Source organism: Cervus elaphus, chromosome 14 (genome assembly GCF_910594005.1).
Source record: "Cervus elaphus chromosome 14, mCerEla1.1, whole genome shotgun sequence".
Taxonomy (NCBI): Eukaryota; Metazoa; Chordata; class Mammalia; order Artiodactyla; family Cervidae; genus Cervus; species Cervus elaphus.
Window position 1 is genome coordinate 43757002 of NC_057828.1, and position 19308 is coordinate 43776309.

General features: G+C 49.7%; 1 protein-coding gene across 4 annotated transcripts in view; it reads right to left on the bottom strand.

Moving 5' to 3' along the window:
• Positions 1-19308, bottom strand: part of TNFRSF8 (TNF receptor superfamily member 8) — a 78747-nt gene that overhangs the window by 50209 nt on the left and 9230 nt on the right. For all 4 annotated transcript variants that reach the window (XR_006344974.1, XM_043924036.1, XM_043924035.1 and 1 more), the window contains exons 2-3: positions 10209-10296; positions 3158-3274 (exon numbers count right to left, since the gene is read on the bottom strand). Coding sequence is in view for 2 of the 4 variants with exons in the window: in XM_043924036.1 (XP_043779971.1) it covers positions 3158-3274; positions 10209-10296 (205 nt within the window). In the remaining 2 variants the exon portion in view is untranslated. The remainder of the gene's footprint in view (positions 1-3157; positions 3275-10208; positions 10297-19308) is intronic.

Consider the following 19308-nt stretch of genomic DNA (forward strand, 5'->3'; position numbering starts at 1 on the left):
TTCCTTCAATGATTCCTAACCACTTATTGATTTTCATAACCTCTTCTGTTAATTTCAGAGGGTTTTTTTAAAACCCTTGTGATACCTCTTGTGATAGTCTAGTTTCTTCACTTTCCTTTCTCCTCTGAAATATTTGAATAAAGTTAAAGATAATCATTTTCACACCATAAGCAGTAAGATCTCATCCTCTTGAAGATTCCTTCTTTCTGTGTGTGTATGGTATGTCTGGCTATGAACCAACTCATTCTTCTCTCTACAGAGAGGGAAAGAGGTGTCAGTCACCCATGACTGGGGAGGAGCAGAGCTGGCTTTCTTCCGTACACTTGTGTATTGCTTGAATTTTTATGTTGTTGCTGTTTTGGGGGGAGTTTTTGTCTGTTTGTTTTTTGGCCACACCCATGGCATGTAAGATATTAGTTTCCTAACCAGGGATGAGTTGGACTGTGAAGAAAGCCGAGTGCCAAAGAACTGATGCTTTTGAACTATGGTGTTGGAGAAGACTCTTAAGAGTCCCTTGGACAGTAAGGAGCTCCAACCTGTCCATCCTAAAGGAGACCAGTCCTGGGTGTTCATTGGAAGGACTGATGCTGAAGCTGAAACTCCAATACTTTGGCCACCTCATGCGAAGAGTTGACTCATTGGAAAAGACCCTGATGCTGGGAGGGATTGGGGGCAGGAGGAGAAGGGGACAACAGAGGATGAGATGGCTGGATGGCATCACCGACTCGATGGGCATGAGTTTGAGTAAACTCCGGGAGTTGGTGATGGACAAGGAGGCCTGGCGTGCTGCGATTCATGGGGTCGCAAAGAGTCGGACATGACTGAGCGACTGAACTGAACTGAACCAGGGATGGAAACCATGACCCTTGTACTGGAAGTGCAGTCATAACCACTGGACCACCAGGGAAGTCCCTGCTTGAATTTTTGTGAGGGATGCATATGACTGTCATTTAATAAAATGAGGTCAATAATTTTAAAAATTGTAACACTATATCAGAGAAATGTTAACATAAACAAAGAAGAATGGCAATCTTAATATTAAACAAAAATATCAAACAAAAATTAAGGCAAACACATTATAAGAAACAGGGAGGTGTACTTCATGTCGATAAAAGGTCCAACCCACGAGGATAATATGATACTCACGAACACTGTACCTAATAACATAGCTTTGACACTTATAAAACAAAAATAGATAGAACACTATGAAAATCTGATGAAAACAAGCATGTTGGGAGACAGATTTCAACACATCTGTCTCAGAAACCAACCTTTGTGAAAGTGACAAAATAAATAAGGATGCATCTTATTAAAAGAACATAAGTATTAACAAGCTTGGTCAGACAGGTACACAAGGAATTCTGTACACAACAAACATAATACGTGTTTCTCCCCAAACACACTAAACATACTAAACAGTATGAAAACTTATTTGTTGTTGTTTAGTTGCTAAGTCATGTCCTACTCTTTACAACCCCATGGACTGTAGCCCACCAGGCTCCTCTGTCCATGGAATTTCCCAGACAAGAATACTGGAATATTAATAATTAATAAATGAATAAATGGGTTGCCATGTCCTTCTCCAGGGGATCTCTCTGACGTAGAGCCTGAACCCCTGTCTCCTGCATTGGCAGATGGATTCTTTACTGCTGAGCCACTAGGGAAGCCCACAAAAATGTATTAGGCCAGAAGAAATCTCAACAAATTTCCCCATCCTCCCCCCCAAAAAAACCCAACAAACAAATATGAGATAGCACACAAACCACACTCACTACCCTTAATAAGAAATTAACAATAAACACACTTATTGAAAATGTTCTCCTGGAAGCACTGTGGTCTTGGGAAAGAACACAGCCCTTGGTGTCAAACCAATAGCTGAAACTCTAGTGCTTCCATTAACCAGAGCATTGTAATTTCGGAAAGGCCCTCAACCTCCCTAAACTTCGGTTTCCTCACTGTAAAGCTGAGATAAGAAAAGAATCTTCCCCTGGGGTTTAGCAGAGTCAATGTGTAAGTGTACATCCCTCCATCGAGGAAACATGGCATCAGTAATTAAGTCTCTAAAAAGCGTGGATGCAGGAGGGCAGGAGGGAGGCTCTAGAGGGAGGGGATATGTATAGACTTGTGGCTGATTTGCACTGCTGTCTGGCAGAAACCACCCTAATGGCAGAAAATGAAGAGGAACTAAAGAGCCTCTCGATGAGGGAGTAAAAAAGCTGGCTTGAAACTCAACATTCGAAAAACTAACATCATGGCATCCGGTCCCATCACTTTATGGCAAATAGAGGGGGAAAATGTGGAAGCAGGGAAGATTTTCCCTTCTTGTGCTCCAAATTCATTGTAGATGGTGACTACGGCCATGAAATTCAAAGACCTTTGCTCCTTGGAAGGAAAGCTATGATAAACCTAGATGGCATATTAAAAAGCAGAGAGATCACTTTGCCAACAAAGGTCCATAGAGTCAAAGATTGATCTTTCTACTCGTCATATACGGATGTGAGAGTCAGGCATAAAGAAGACTGAGCACTGAAGAATTGATGCCTTTGAACTGTGGCCCGAGAGAACTCTTGAGAGTCCCTTGGACTGCAAAGAGATCAAACCAGTCAATCCTAAAGGAAATCAACCCTGAACATTCATTGGAAGGACCGATGCTGAAGCTGAAGCTCCAATACTTTGGCCAGCCATGCAAAGAACTGACTCATTGGAAAAGACCCTGATGCTTGGAAAGATTGAAGGCAGGGGGAGAAGGGGACGACAGAGGATGAGATGGTAGGATGGCATCACCGACTTGATGGACATGAGTTTGAGCAAACTCCAGGAGATGGTGAAGGCCAGATCTGCCTGGCGTGCTGCAGTCCATGGGGTCAAGAAGAGTGAACCACTGAAGAACAGCAACAGCAGAAACCAACACAACATTGTAAAGCAATTATCCTCCAATTAAAAAAAAAGTATGGATGCAAAAATCACAGCTGATATCAATTCATAGATGCAGAGAGGTAAACTGAAGCACCAGGGGGCTGATTCAGAGGACAAGCACCAAATTTCATTTCTCGCCACCTCCCACCTTCCAGGTGCTCTGCCTCCCCTGCCTCCCTCCCACCCCCAAGGCCCCCCATCCTCTCTGGAAGGAGCAGGGGAGGAGAGACGCAGCCCTTACCTCCAGAACAGCTCACACAAGCCGTGCAGCGGTCATTGATGTCCAAGTAATAATCGTGCAGACACTGCCTCTCGCAGTGGTGGGACCCCTCTGGGCACAGCTGCTTCGGGGAATACCCTGGGGAAGAGAAGCAGAGATGCTCCTGGTCAGGTCACCTTGGAGGGTCAGTGCTGCTGGGGTACAGGCAGGGCCAGCCTCAGAAGGAGATGAGTAGGAGGTGACATCGACAGAGAGAAAAGGACTCCTGAGGTCATCATTCAGACCTGAATTATGGCACCACAGACCCCTCTGTTATTGAACCAATTATTTCCCTTTTGTCTTGTTTAGGCTTAAGTGAGTTAGGCTGCTGTTTGTTACAACCAAAAGAATCTAGACTAGGGACTTCCCTGGTGGTCCAGTGGCTAAGAATCTGCCTTGTAATGCAGGGGATATGGGTTTGATCCCTGGTCTGGGAAGATCCCACATGCCATGGGGCAGCTGAGCCTGTGTGCCACAACTACTGAAGCCCAAGAACCTAGAGCCCTTGCATCACAACAGGAGAAGCCCCCGCAATGAGAAGCCCCCGCACCGCAACTAGAGAGTAGGCCTTCCTCCCTGCAACTAGAGAAAGCCTGAGTGCAGCAACGAAGACCTAGGGCAGCCAAAAAATAGAGTAAATAAAATTTTTTTTTAATTAAAGAAATAAATGAGCAAGTGGGTTTCCAATGTGGAGACAGCCTTGGAAGAACATAGAACAGGAGCTCCAAGAGAGGAAGGCAGTGGGGAGAGGAGTGATTGCGTGAGACAGTAGGAGGGGGGCCCACGGAGTCCCAAAGGACTGAAGGAGGTGGGGGGGGGGGGGGGGGGAGTGCGGGCAGCATTCCAGGAGGAGGGAGCCGCCAGTGCAGAGGCCCTATGGGAGGAACAGAGGTGGCTGGTACAGAGATCAGAAAGGCCATAGGGGCTGAAGAAATGATGCTGGAGCTTCTGGAGCTCAAGCAGCAGAAGAATGAGGCGTGTTTATTCACTGCTTGTTTCTTCTTTTCCCATATTCCACTTAGATCTTCTCCCCTGAGCTCCACTTTTAGAATACAAAATCGAATGGTTAAGAAAGCAGTCCTGACATACATACACTGCGTGTGTGTGCACACAGTCGCTCAGTCGTGTCCGACTCTTTGCGACCCCATGGACTGTAGCCTGCCAGGCTCCTCTGTCCATGGAATTTTCCAGACAAGAATACTGGAGCAGTTTGCCATTTACTACTCGAGGGGATCTTCCTGACCCAGCGATCGAACCTGTGTCTCTTGCGTCTCCTGAACTGGCAGGTGGATTCTTTACCACTGAGCTACCAGGGAAGTTACCATGTGTAAAACAGCTAGTGGGATGCTGCTCTGTAACACAGGAAGATCAACCTGTGCTCTGATGATCTAGAGGGGTGGGAGGGAGGGAGGTTTAAGAGGGAGGGGACATATATGTATATACTTATGGCTGATTTACACTGCTGTATGGCAGAAACCAACACAAGGCTTCCGAGGTGGTGCTAGTGCTAAAGAACCCGCCTGCCAACGCAGGAGATGTTAAGAGAGGTGGGTTTGATCCCTGGGTCAGGAAGATCCCCTGGAGGAGAAAATGCCAACCCACTCCACTATTCTTGCCTGGAGAACCCCATGGACAGAAGAGCTTGGCCAGCTGCAACCCAGGAGGCTGCAAACAGTCGGACACTGAGCGAGTGAGCAGGCACCCACGCACGGTGTATGTACCGCAGCTACTTTCTCAGCCTTTTGGTTTTTAATGGAGTAGCAAAGAGTCAGACGTGACTGAAGTGACTTAGCACGCATGCGCACAACACAGCATTGGAAAGCAATTTTCCTCCGACTGAAAAATAAGTTGAGAAAAAGAAACCGAATGGTGAGGAAAGCCTCTGGCGTTGTTCTGGCTCTCAGGACTGGTTCCCAAGTGTCGCTCTGTGCCGATGCGCCCAGCCTCTGAAAACAGCGCCTTTGTGACTCCAGATGTTCTCAGGGTTTGTCCTCCCTTTCCCGTCACCACCTCTCACTTCTGGCTCAGCATCAGGCAACCCCGGCCGCAGATGCTCCAGCCCCAGAAACTCCCACACAGAGAACTGCTTTTCGCTGAGTCTGGGCCGCCAGTCCCTCCGCCCTCCCCTCCCCCAACCCACTTCACACCCTTATTGTTGTTGTTGAGTCACTAAGTCACGGCAGACTCTGTGACCCCATGTACTCCTCTGTCCATGGGATTTTCCAGGCAAGAATACTGGAGTGGGGTGCCATTTCCTACTCCAGGGTAATCTTCTCGACCCAGGGATCGAATGCACATCTCCCACATTGCAGGTGGATTCTTTACCACTGAGCTATCACACCCTTGACAAGCTAAATGGAGCCCCTCCCAGTTCTTGAATGCCCATCCCTGCCCACTCCAGGCCTTGGCATATTCTCTGTCCCCTAATCAGAGCATACCCACTCCCCACCTTGGCTGACTCCTGCTCATCCTCAGGACACCTCCTCCAGGAAGGACCCCTCTGCATATTCCAACCAAGTCAGGTTCCCTGGAATGTGTTCTCAGGGCTCCCAGATGCTAACTGCCTGGTGCAGCAGACACATTTCAGATGGACTTTTCAGCCCACAGATTGCCTTTCTTGGAGAACTGCCCCCATTCCCCCACTCCCTGCCCTGCTAGCAGTGGTCCAAGGCAGTTCTGTCATTGGGGAACCAGAGCAGAGGTGACTCTGGCCTTATCTGAGCCATTAGATGCTTTCTTCTTGTGCTTTGGGACTGGAGCTGGAAGATGTTTGTCGGGCGTCCCCCCATTGCCCTGAAGGAGAAACCCAAATGGGGAGGAAACTGAGGGCCAGCCAAGCTCAGCCAAAGTGGGGAGGGCAGGCTGCCTCCTCCTTGAAGAAACCCTCAGCTCCCCCAGGGACAAGACAGGGTCCACCCACCCGGCCCCAAACAAACCTTGCTCTCTGCCTAACACCAGGCCTGTCTTCAAATCGGCCCCGCTCCCCGATGTCTGAGGGAGGCGCCTCCTATGAGAAGGTTAGTCTGGACACAAAAAGGGAGTGATCCAGAAAGCAGGATGCAGAACAGGAAAGGGGCAGCCCCCACATGGGCTCTTCAGTTTTTCAGCCCCTCCAAGTTTTGGGACTTTTTTTTTTTTTTAATAATTTTATTTATTTATTTTTGTGCTGTGTTGGTTCTTGTTGCTGCTCAAGCTTTTCTCTAGTTGCAGCAAGCGGGAACTATGCTCTTGAGTTGCGGTGCACGGGCCTCTCACTGCAGCTTCTCTTGTTGCAGAGCATGGGCTTTAGAGCAGTCAGGCTTCAGTTGTTGCGGCTCCCAGGCTCTAGAGCACAAGCTCAGTAGTCGTGGTCCATGGGTTTAGTTGCTCCATGGCCTGTGGGATCTTCCTGGATCAGGGGTGGAACCTGCGTCTCCTGCACTGGCCGCTGAGCCACCAGGGAAGCCCCTCCTCCCAGTTCCTGAATGCCCATCCTTGCTCACTCTAGGACTTGGCATATTCTCCGTCCTCTAACCAGAGCATGCCTTCTGCCCACCTTGGCCCTGGCCAACTCCTATGCTGCTTCCTCCCCCCAGTGAGTGCCTCGGGGTCAGTGCCAAATAGTGGGGAAGAGCTCAGGGTTCTAGTTAGACAGCGATGTGACCCCGCCTGAGCCGCTGGCTAGCATGTGACCATGGGCAAGTCCCGGAGCCCCGCCTTCCCCACCGTGTGCAAGTTTCCTCTCTGGGTTTCCTATCAGGGCTCAGCGAACTCAGACGGTTACAGGGCTCAGCGCTGGCACAGAACATGCTTCACCAACGTAACTGTGGCTGTTGTCATGAATCAAGTGAATGACCTCCCTGTCACTGGGGAGTGTGTAAGCAGAGGGCTGGGGATCAACTGTCGAGGATGCTAGAAAGGGCATAACAGGCCTGGGTGGGAGAAGGAACCTGACGACATCATTTCTCAGCCTCAAAGGTCTCCCTGTTTCCTTCCTCCACCAAGCTGCCCCCACATGCAGCCGAGTGCAGACTGCAGGCGGCGGGCAAAATGTCAGAAATTTCCCCGAGAGACAGAGGAAGGGGTTTTTGTGGGTTTTTCATTTTTCCTCTCTTGCATGCCCGGAAGCACAAGGTCAATAAAACTCCAGCAAAATGCCCCGCCCACCACACCAGCATCAGGTGCTCAGTTACCCCAGTCAGTGGGCCTCAGAGAGGGAATACGGGGGGAGAGGGAGCACCCCTCTTCCCTCCACGGCATCTAAGTAGAGGGAGCCAGGGACTGGGATATCACCCGCTCTTCCCACTCACTCCCCATCAAAGCCCGGCCAGGCTGGTGCCAAAGGGGCTGGGGGGCATGGAAAGGAAGTGTCTGTCTTTCTCCCTGCAGCTGGGATTGTGGGTCTTACGGAAAATCAGAGCCCCGTGGGCCACACCACCCAGGAACGTTGACCTCTGCTCCCCTGGGGAGATGTGGTATACAACCAGCCACATAAACCTGGGCTGGTGAGGGAAGGCTTTGTGGAGGGAAGGGTGCCAGGAGGGCAGCCAGATAAGAGATGGTGGGGGAGGGCATCCTGGGTGCAGACAGGCATGTACAATGGCCCAGAACCCGAAAGCATACAGTAGGTTCAGAGGACACCAAGCAGAGCAGTCCCTGTAGAAAGGCTGAGAGAGAAAAAGCTGGAAAGGTGATAAGTGACATCAGTATAAGAACGAGCAATAAACAACTGTTGAATGGATGTGGGTGGAAGAGTGGATAAAAGGGGGATGGGAGAAGGTGGGGAGATAGGTCAGGGATGGATGGGAGGGGTCCAGTGCTATGGCCTGAACTATGTACTCCCCCAATCCATACCTTGAATCTCTAACCCCCCAATGTAGTGGGGTTGGCCAAAAAGGTCATTTGGGTTTTTCTGATGATGTTATGAAAAAACCCAAATGAACTTTTTGGCCAACCCAATATTTAGAGATAGGGGTTTTAGGAGGTAATGAAGGTTAAATGAGGTCAGAAGGGTGGGGCCCTGATCAGATATGATTGGTGGTCTTGTAAAAAGGGGAAGAGATCTCCCTCTCTCTCTCGCTCTCTCTCTCTCTCTGCCATGATATAGTATCTGTCTGCAAGCCAAGAAGAGATTTCTCACCAGAAACAAAACCAAACCCTGCTGGAACCTTGATCTTGGACTCAAGAACCTCCAGAACTATGAGAAAATAAGTCTGTTGTTAAGTCCCCAGTCTGCAGTATTTTCTTACGGCAGCCTGAGCAGACTGAGACAGATGGGTAGATGTATGTGGGATGGATGGCAGCAAAAATAGGAAGGGGGAGGATAGGAGGAAGGAGACAGAAGAGGAAGGGATGGACAGGTTAGTCAGTGGGTGAAAGGACAGCATGTACATGGGTGGGTGGCTGTGTGGGTGGCAGGCCATATGTGGCCCCTCATACGTGGCTATGTGGGTAAAGTCCCAAGCACTAAAAAGCAAGGGGCCCCACTTGTTAGGTATGTTCAAAAACAACACTGAACCATAAAATAAAGGCAAGAAAGTCCAATAGAGTTCTACTTTTTCTGCTACAATGACTTCTTACAATCATTTTTTATAAATAAAAAATATCAAATTCTTTCCCAAAACATTTCTCTCGGTCCTTGGGTGGCCTGGGTGCAGGCTGAGTCTGCCCTCTTGGTGCAGCAAGGAGCCTGCAGGGAACAGACTGAGCAGGGTTACTGCCAGCTCAGGGCACACAGCCTTGGTGATCTTGGGCACTGTGGCCTGTCACCATCCTCCAGACAGCAATGCTGGCCCCTCTACCTGTCCTGAAGACCCCTGCCCACCTCCTGTCCTGCTGTGGGCGGAGTGTAAGCCTGCTGTCCTCAGACTGTAGGCCCCTCTGCCCTCTGCTGACATAATAATGAATATCTTTCCTCCCCCATGAGTCCCTGTTCCCGAGGTCAGAGACCACAGCTGAACTTCATCTCATGACTCCACCCAGCTAAGGCCACTGGATGTGCTTTGGGACTTGTGATAACCACAGAGGATGGGGATGCCTTATGACCTTGTGACCTTTAGACTCATCTGCAGAGTGGGGCAAACAGGTTCATCTCTGTTCCGGAAGGATTTCCTGATGGTGCCTGTCATCTACCTTTGATGCCCATCACTGTGCCGGGGCCAGGGTGGTGGGTGGAGGCAAGCCCACTGAGCTCTGGGCAGGGAAATTTGTCCCTGAGAGAACTGTGGTCCTGGCAGCCCTGGACAAACGTGCTCCCAGAGCAGGATAGATGAGGCCTGCAAAGGGCTGGAAATGAGGGGTGGTCAGGGGGTGTTGATGGCCCAGGCTCTGGGGTTCACGGAACCCTGGGATCTGGCTGCAGTCAGCTCCCTCATTTTCTATCTCTGTGACCTTGGGCAACTTGCTTAACCTTGCAGCATCCCCAGCCTCATTTGCCAAAATGGCAACAATAAAGGATAATCATGAGGATCTGACAAGATGATGCAACACACGTGAGGCCCCAGACCAGTATATGTACAGTGAGTGTTTAATTGTTGTTGTTTAGTCGCGCAGTTGTGTCTGACTCTTTGCTACCCCCTGGACTGTAAGCTGCCAGGCTCCTCTGTCCATGGGATTTCCCAGGCAAGAATACTGGAGTGGGTAGCCATTTCCTTCTCCAGGGAATCTTCTTGACCCAGGGATACAGCCCACATCTCCTGCATTAGCAGGTGGATTCTTTACCACTGAGACACCAGGGAAGCCAGAACTAGCAATTAAGAGACCGCCTAGAGGAGGGCATGGCAAACCACTCCAGTATTCTTGCCTGGAGAATCCCATGGACAGAGGAAACTGGTGAGCGATAGTCCATCGGGTCCCCGAGTCGGACAACACTGAAGCAACTTAGCATGCACACAATCATTAAAAACAAAAGCTCACAAAGGGATGGCCTTCAGAAACCTACAATCAATGACAATGACGATGTTGACTCTGGTGGTTCCCACTTACCAGTCTCCCCAGACTGTTGTAACTTGAGGACAAAACTCCCCTCGTCCCCACCCCAGCAACCCCCACTCACCCTCACGGCAGCGGTGACAGCACTTCCCGGCAGCCTTGTCATAGTAGCGGCTGAGGTCTCCAAGACAGTCATTCTCAGGGGCTCGCCTCTGGAGCATGAAACACACTGGTAAGTCCAGGAAGGTCCCAGACCCCCACCCTCCCTCCTGCCCCTCAGGTCCCAGGAGGCCTGGTGTCCAGTTTCTGTCAAGACCAGGCCTGAGATGGAACCTCATGTTATAATAGTCAGGACAGAAATTCCTCGAAACTTTTGGTCTTCCCTGGAATGATGGAGGCCACCCCAACCTTCCATAACTCAGACCCCAAACCTTGAATTCTCCCATGACCCTCTACTCCAATGCTCACACCCAACCCATCAGCAAGTTCTCTCAGCCTCTTTGGACCAGTATCCCCCACCTCGTCCACCAGGTCTCAGTTCCCATCCCTTCTCCCGGAGAATAATTCACTTGCCTCCTACCTGGCCTCCAGCATGGGCCCAGCAATAAGAATCTCCGGTAAGAGCTTTTCTGGCGGCTCACTGGTAAAGAATCCTGCCTGCCAACGCAGCAGACGTGGGTTCAATCCCTGATCTGGGAAGATCCCACATACCTCAGAGCAACCAAGTCCATGTGCCATGACTATTGAGCCTGTGCTCTAGAGCCCGGGAGCCGCAATTACTGAGTCCACATGCCGCAACTATTGAAACCCATGTGCCCCTGAGTCCGTTCTCCGCAACAAAAGAAGCCACTGCAATGAGAACCCACACACTGCAACTAGAGAGTAGCCCCCTACTCACCACAACTAGAGGAAAGCCCGAGTAGCAACAAAGACCCAGCACAGCCAAAAATAAATTTTAAAATAAACATTTAAAAAATAAATTAAAAAAAAAAAAAACCGAAACATGTGCATGCATGCATGCTAAGTTGCTCCAATCATGTCTGACTCTGTGAGACCCTATGGACTGTAACCTGCCAGTCCTCTGTCCATGGGATTCTCCAGGCAACAATACTAGAGTGGGTTACCATGCTCTCCTCCAGGGAAATAAAAACATATATCCTTTCAAAAAATCATCTTTGGTAAACTTGCTTGTTGAAGTCTAACTCTCATGTAGAAAATCACACAGATCTCAAGTACATATGAATTTTTACAGCATAAACACATTCTGCCACCAGCTCCCAGATCCAGAAACAAGACACTAGTACCCAGAATCCCTTCCTGCCCCTTCCCACCACGGAAAGCCCCCTGCTACCTTGACTTCTACACCCAGAGACACATTATGTCTGCTTTTATACTTTACCTGGATAGAAACACACACACCCTGACAACTGGCTTCTTTAACTCAAAATTCTAATGTGGGAATCACCCACATTATTGCAAACAGTAACCATTCATTCAAGTTCACTGCCTTGCACTATTGCGTCCTATGGATATGCACAATTTGTCTATTCTACTCTTGAGGGACCTTTGGGTTGTTTCCACTTTTTGATCATTATGAATAACCCTGCTAGGAACTTTCTTATACCTATATTTTGGGTGCACATATGTACACAATGCTGCGTTGCTGTTTTTTAGTTTCTAAGTACTGTGCAAAAGTTTCTAACTTTTGCAATCGTATGGCTTAGAGCCCGCCAGGCTCTTCTGTTGGTGGGATTTCTCAGGCAAGAATACTGGAGTGGGTTGCCATTTTCCTCTCCAGGTTATCTTCCTGACTCAGGGATCAAACCCACATCTCCTACATTGCAGGCAGATTCTTTACCCCTGAGCCACAGGGGAAGCCCTGTGTACACATTACTGCTGAAGACATACCTAGGTATGGAATTGCTGGGTCATAAAGTATGTGTATGCTCAGTGTTGATTGATTCTCCATACAGTTTTCTAAATTGTACTAACTGACATTTCATGGCAGTGTGTGAGTGTTCCAATTGCTCCACATCCCTGTCAACACTTGGTATTGTCAGTTTGTAAATTTTTAGCCATTTGGGTGAGCTTACAGTGGTGTTTCATTGATCTTTTATTTGCATTTCTCTGATGAGTGGTGATGTTAGGTACTTTTCCACATGTTTATTAGCCATTTGAATTAGATTATCTGACTTTTCTTCCTGATGTGTAGGAGTTCTTTATATATTCTGGATACAAGTCCTTGTTGAATATATTTACTGCAAATATCTTCTCCTATCTTCTGTTTTGCCTTTCCACTTTCTTAAAGGAGTCTTGTGATGAATAGAATCCTCAGTTTCAATGAAGTACAATTTATCAATCTTTTCTTTTATTGTTAATGTCCTATGTAAGAAGTATTTGCCTGCCCAATGTATTTAAATATTCTTTTTTTAAAATAAAGGGTTAGAGTAGGTATTTTCTTAGTATTTGTTTGTTGGCTGTGTTGGGTCTTAGCTGCAGCATGTAGAGTCTTCAGTCTTTTCTGTAGCATGTGAGATCTTTAGTTGCTCCATGGGAATCTAGTTCCCCAACCAGGGATCGAACCTGGGCCCATTGCATTGGAAGCTCAGAGATTTTAACTACTGGACCACCAGGGAAGTCCCCATTTAGATATTCTTTTACATTGTCGTCTGGATGGTATTAACCTTTTCTATTTGGGTTTCATTTTGCTGCATGGTGTGAAGTAGGGACCAAGATTTACTTTTTTCAGGAATACGCTTTTTTCTTTCTTTTTTTTTGGCCATACCACACGGCTTGCAGGATCTTAGTTCCCCAACCATGAATCAAACCCTGGCTAACAGCAATGAAAGCCCTGAGTCCTAACCACAGGACCACCAAGGAATTCTTAGGAATAGGCATTTTTCACAATGCTCTTCCACATGTTTCCAGGGCTCCTTGAAAGCTAAGCCCCTTCGTTAGGCAGTGTTCATGAAAGTTTGGGGGAATGAACATCATCCTTCTTGGTGAATGAGAGGGGAGCATGAATCAGGTTTCTGGGAAGACCCATAATGAAGAGCTCCAGGAAGGGAGCGTGGCAGGGAGGTGGGGGAGACAGGGAAGGAGGGAGCTGTGTCCCACCTCTTTATCTTCAGCATCCGAGCAGATGGAGGCTGGCAGACAGGAGGTGGCCACTCATGGGATGGATTAAGCGGGGGCTTTCTTGGTTTGGGGGAAGAAAGCAGAAACCATTGACCTGCCGGGAGAGGCCTGGCTGGCCCAAGGGGATTCCCTACTCTTCTCTCCACCCAAGGGTACAAAGAAATAATACGCGAACACTCTGCTATGGGCACAGAGCAGCAAGGAGGCAGTGTGGCTGGAAGGCGGACACAGGGAATGCCAGTTACATTCTCCTCTTCTTTATTTGCACATCTGAAGTGTCACCACATAAATTTGAAATAATAAACATAACCTACATTTGCAAACACCAGTCACACAGCACTTGTCTGTCTCATGTTACCCAAAGCCCAGGGCCTTGGGGGCATTCTGTGTGCCTACCTGTGCCCAGCCTTCTGCTCCAGCAGAATCTCATTCTTCTCAAGTAAACTGGGGGCACCAGGGAGACTCTCTAGGGGCCGAGACCTGCCAGGACAGCCCAAGCTTCTCTCAGACCCGCAGCATCTCACCGTGTGAGCTTGGAAGCCCATGGCTGTGGGGAGCTGCGGGCAGTGGGGAGCTGAGGATTCAGCCCTGCCAGGTCTGCTGAGCGTGAGGGAAATTCTGGGGCCCTGGTCTGGGTTTTCCCCTCCCGGCCTGCCTGCTCCTCTCACTGATAGCTATGGACTCAGGGGGACGTGGCCCTGCTCACTCTCCCCAGGGCCCAGGGGCATGGCGGAGGGGAGCACAAATGCTTATCCTTCATCTCCCGCCATCTCACCCTGGGTCAGTGGAGAGGGAGAGGTACAGAGGAGAGGGAATCCATGGTATTACCAGTCACTCCTCCCCAACCATGAGTCACACATCACCTCCTTTAGGCCACCCCCAGCACTTTAGGGGGCTTCCCTGGTGAATCAAATGGTAAAGAATCCACCTGCAGTGCAGGAGATCTGGGTTCGATCCCTGGGTTGGGAAGATCCCCTGGAGGAGAGCATGACAACCCACTCCAGTATTCTTGCCTGGAGAATCCCATGGACAGAGGAGCCTGGCAGGCTGCAGTCCATAGGGTTGCAAAAAGCTGAACACGACTGGAGCGACTTAGCATTAGCACGCACATGTGAATGTTGGCCCTAGTGGTAAAGAACCCGCCTGCCAGTGCAACAGGTATAAGAGACATGAGTCGGTCCCCGGGTTGGGAAGATCCCCTAGAGGAGGGCATGGCAACCCACTCCAGTTATTCTTGCCTGGGAAGTCCCACGGACAGAGGAGCTTGGTGGGTTGCGGTCTGTGGGGTCGCAAGAGTCAGACATGACTGAGGGACTACGCACGCACAGCCCTTCGGGGCCATATCACTACCCCACATTACAGATGAGGAAACTTCAGCTCAGAGACGTGCAGTTACTTGCCCAAAGTCACACAGCAACTAATCACAGACAGAAGATTTTGAGCTTCACTGTGTCCCCAGGTCTCTCCCCCTCTATGGGCCTCAGGCTGCCCATTTTGAAAACAAAAAAGGTCCAGGAACTTCCCTGGTGGTCCAGTGCTTAGGAATCCGCCTTGTGATACAGGGGACTCAGGTTTGATCCCTGGTCAGGGAACTAAGATCCCACATGCCCTGGGGTAACTAAGGCTGTGCCGCAACTAAAGAGAAGCCTGTGGGCTGCAATTAAGACACAACACGGCCAAAAATTAATTAACTTTTTTTTAAACAGCAGTAAATCTTAAAAACAACAACAAAAAAAAAAGGTCCAATGTGCTGAGAAGAACATCACATCACATCTGTGGTCTTTCTACCAAAAGTCCACAGTCTGAATCACATCATGAGACAAACCCAGACAAACATCAGACAGCTCAGCTCCCCCAAACTGAGGGATATTCTACAAACCTGCTGGCCTTAACTCTTTAAAATGCCAGTGTATGAAAGATGAGGAAGAACTGTGGAATGTTTCAGAAGAAAAAAAAAGAACATTAAAGAGACAAGAGAACTGAATGTAATGTCTGAATTGGATCCTGAATCAGGCTGGGAAGGGGGATATTGCTGTAAAGAAGATTGAGATAACTGGTGGAATTTGAATATGGGCTTTTTATCTGATTTGTTCCATCGATGTTGAATTCCTGAAAATCTGTTTCTAAGAGATGTCTTTGTTGTAGAAGAAACATGCTGAAATATTTAAGCGTGAAGGATCAGAATGTCTGCAATTAACTAGCAAACAGAAAAAAATGATGACCATCATCATCATAATACATGTATACATAAAGAGAGACAAAACTAAAGCAATTGTACAAAACAGCAAGTGTAAATAATAGCACCTGCAGGGTTCTAAGTGCTCAGGAAGGAACGTGCATGCATGGGTACTCAGTCACTCAGTTGAGTCTGGCTCTTTGTGACCCCATGGGCTGTAGCCCTCCAGGCTCCTCTCTCCACAGGATTTTTCAGGCAAGAGTACTGAAGTGGGTTGCCACAGGGGATCCTTCCAACCCAGGGATCGAACCCAGATCTTCTGCATCAGCAGGCAGATCCTTTACCACTGAGCCATCTAGGAGGGCCCTCTTTCAACAAGGAAATCTGTGTAAATCCACAGTTTGCCACCAGGGGGTGCTATCTTCTCGCCATCCCCAGTGGTGGTGGGCTTTCAGCCAGGATTTCCAGCTGGAGCCGATCAGAGTCCCTTGAAGACAGCAGAGGACTTGGGGGCCTCTGTTCCCCATGTGGGGCTTATGCGGGAAGGCGCTGATCCCCTCAACCCCATGGAGGGGTGACCCCCACTCCTTCCAGCCCTTCCCAAAGACAGGTGGAGTCCAGGCTGCGGCATAGCTCAACCGTATCCCCTAGCCTTCACCCTAAACGTCCCCAGGCCCCTGTGGCTGGCCTTCTCTGGAAAAGATACTGGGGACTTTTTGTGCCTATGATGTCATGGCTTTACAAGCACCGAGAAAATGGGTCAGTGCAAGGTATACATGCTATTGCAGAAGAAACAACAGCACTGACAACCCAAGGGCCCTGTGAGACCCTATTATCACAGAAATCCATCTGTGAGACGTGAAGAGCCTGCCCAGGCTCTGAGTCTAGTCAGCTGATTTGGCAACTCCAGGGCTACCCCAGAAACCCACCTTGTGCTGGAGGGCTGACGGGCGACAGGACACCCTCCAGGGCTGGCACTCCTGTGCAAGAGGCAGCCCCATCTTCCCAGGGTGTTCCTAGCCCAGAAACTAGAAAGGGGTGGAATCGAAGCCCCGAGCTTTGCCTTTGCAGAGCTGTCCTTGAGCCCCCCCCAAAGTTGGCCCTGTCTCATGCCCTAGACTCAGTCCTCACCCTCTGGCCCCATTCATTACCCTCCTCTGCCATCTCCCCATTGCCACAATGCCCCACCGTGTCGTCTTCCATCACCCACTCACTTGGGCCCTCCACCCATACCAGCTCCTGGCGTAGAGCACAGAACACAGCAGCCTGGTCATCTATGGCAGTCTCTGAATTCTGAGGGCCTGCCAGCTTCTGCTGGCCACAAGCCCAGACCCTGGATGGCCCATCGGCTCCTGCTGCCCCCCAGAGAAGGGGGGAGTGACAGCCAGGCCGTGCTCTGGGAGGGAAGAGGGAGTCAGAAAGGGGAGAGTGGGAGGGGGAAGCCCAAGGCCTGGGAGGGGGGCTTTTGGGTGGGGTTCCCCAGCAGGTTTGAGGCAGGGCAAGATGTCCACAGAGTGATGAGCTGTGTAACCAGAGTCGTGTGGCTCAGGTTCAGTGGCATCAAGATACAGATAAGAGTGGCTTGAAACCTTCCCATTTCTAGATCTATTTTCAGGTTGGTTTGGTTTCCCTACAAAACCTGGTAAAATTCACTTTCAGAAAGCCCCACCTGGTCACAGCTGCAGAAACAAGAGGCAGGCCACACCTGTAGGATCCGAGAGTCCACAGCTGGGTGGCAGGCAGGAGGGGTGGGAGGTGGAGGAATCAGATCAGATGCAAAATACCCACAGGGCCGGAGCAGGGCAGAGCTGGGAGGTGTACCCCACCCCCGCCCCGGGGCTCGCCACCGCTGTTACTCAAAGTGAGGTGCCTGACCCCAGCAGCATTGGCACCATTTGGGAATTTGCTTGAAATGCAGAATCCGAGGCCTCACCTAGACCTACCATCTATCCCATTTTACAGATGGGGAAACTGAGGCACAGAGTGGTTAAGAACCTTGCCTCAAGTCACACAGCTTAGCAGTATTAGAGCCAGAATTTGGCCATCTGGCACAGGCTCTTATCCACCAGGTTCTGCATCCCGAGTCCTGTTTGTTTAACCTCCAGCTCTACCCTTAGTCCCCCAGCTCTTCCTCACCTCCTCCCCATCTGGACTTGTGAATGGCAGACCAGGGTCTCCCTACATCAACCCCATCCCTCATCCCCCACTCATAGTGCAGAGGCCGGAGCGATGTTTTCAAAACACAGATCTGGTCTTCTCCCTTATACCCTGTTGAAGATGAGTAGATAGCTTCCAACTAAACTGTGGATAAAGCTCAAAGTCCTGACAGGGGCCCAAGAGACGCTGCTGGACCAGCCCTGGCCATCTGGCCGTGCACGCCCTTCCTCCCTCCATCTTTCCAGCAGCCTTGTACATGTTGTTCCCCTGGGCGCCCCACCCCCCGGTCCAGCACACTTCAACTCTTCCTTCAGATTTCACGCCTGCATGCCTCTTCCCAGAGGACCCCGTCCCTGATCACCCACATCCAGGCCAGGTCTCGGCAGGCTAGAACAAGATGTGGCAAGTTTGTGTCCTTGCTAGAGGCTCTAGGGGAGAATCCATTTCCTTATGTTAATAGTTAAGACTGAGGGCCCAAGATTCCTCTGGTGGTTCAGTGGTTGAGAATCTGCCTTGCAATGCAGGGGAAGTGGGTTTGATCCCTGGTTGGGAAACTAAGATCCCATATGCTGTTGAGCTATTACGCCCATGTGCCACAACTAGAGAGCCTGTGCGCCACAGCTAAAGGTCCTGCATGACGCAACAAAGATGCAGAATGCTAAAATTAAGACCTAACTCAGCCAAATAAATTAAAAAAAATTTTTAAAGACTGAGGACTTGTCTCTTTGCACACTTTCAACTAAGGTCGTTCTCAGCCTCTAAAGGCTGCTGCATTCCTTGGCTTATGGCCCTCTTCCTATATCTGCAAAGTGCACAATGCTAGGTCAAGTCCTTCTCCTGTAACATACACCTCTTCTTCTGTGTCATCTCTCTCTAATGCAGCCAGGAAAGTTCCTCTGCTTTTAAGGATTCATGTGAGGACACTGGGCCCACCTGGAAAATCCCCATCTCAAGGTCTATACCCTTAATCACATCTCCAAAGTTCTCTTTGCCATCTGTTAATCTCTCAGTCGTGTCTGACTCTTTGTGACCCCAAGGACTGTACCTGCCAGGCTCCTCTGTCCATGGAATTCTCCAGGCAAAAATACTGGAGTGGGTTGCCATCCCCTCCTTCAGGGGATTTTCCTGACCCAGGGGTTGAACGCGGGTGTCTTGCCATGTAAGGTTCCAGGGATTAGGTTACAGATGTTCTGACCATAGCCCTGCTCATAAGTAACCACTAGGATATTCTGCCAAAAGGTTGAGCTTTGTAAGTCTACTAGTCCTGGGGGTGAAGAGCCGACTCCTCATTGAGAAAGACCCTGATAATGGGAAATATTGAAGGCAAAAGGAGAAAGGGACGGCAGAGGATGAGATGGTTAGATAGCATCACTGACTCAATGGACATGAGTTTGAGCAAACTCCAGGAGATAGTGAAGGACAGGGGAGCCTGGTGTGCTGCAGTCCATAGGGTCGCAAAGAGTCAGACACAACTTAGTGACGAAAAAGCAATAATCCTGGGGGCCCTAAACCCTTCCCTCTACCCTGAAGGTTCACATGAGGTCCAGACCAAGAGACCATGTGACACTGCAGTCATCCTCCTCCTGGACCTCAAACACACCCACGGCCCACAGTCTAGCCCCGCTCTGGCCCTGGCCGTATTCCTCACAGCTGTCACATCTAAAAACAAGATCCGGTTCCTACCTCTGGTCTCCAAGGAGCTGAGGGGGAGTGTGTACGACTCCATGCATCCTGGCCCCATACTGCACTGGGA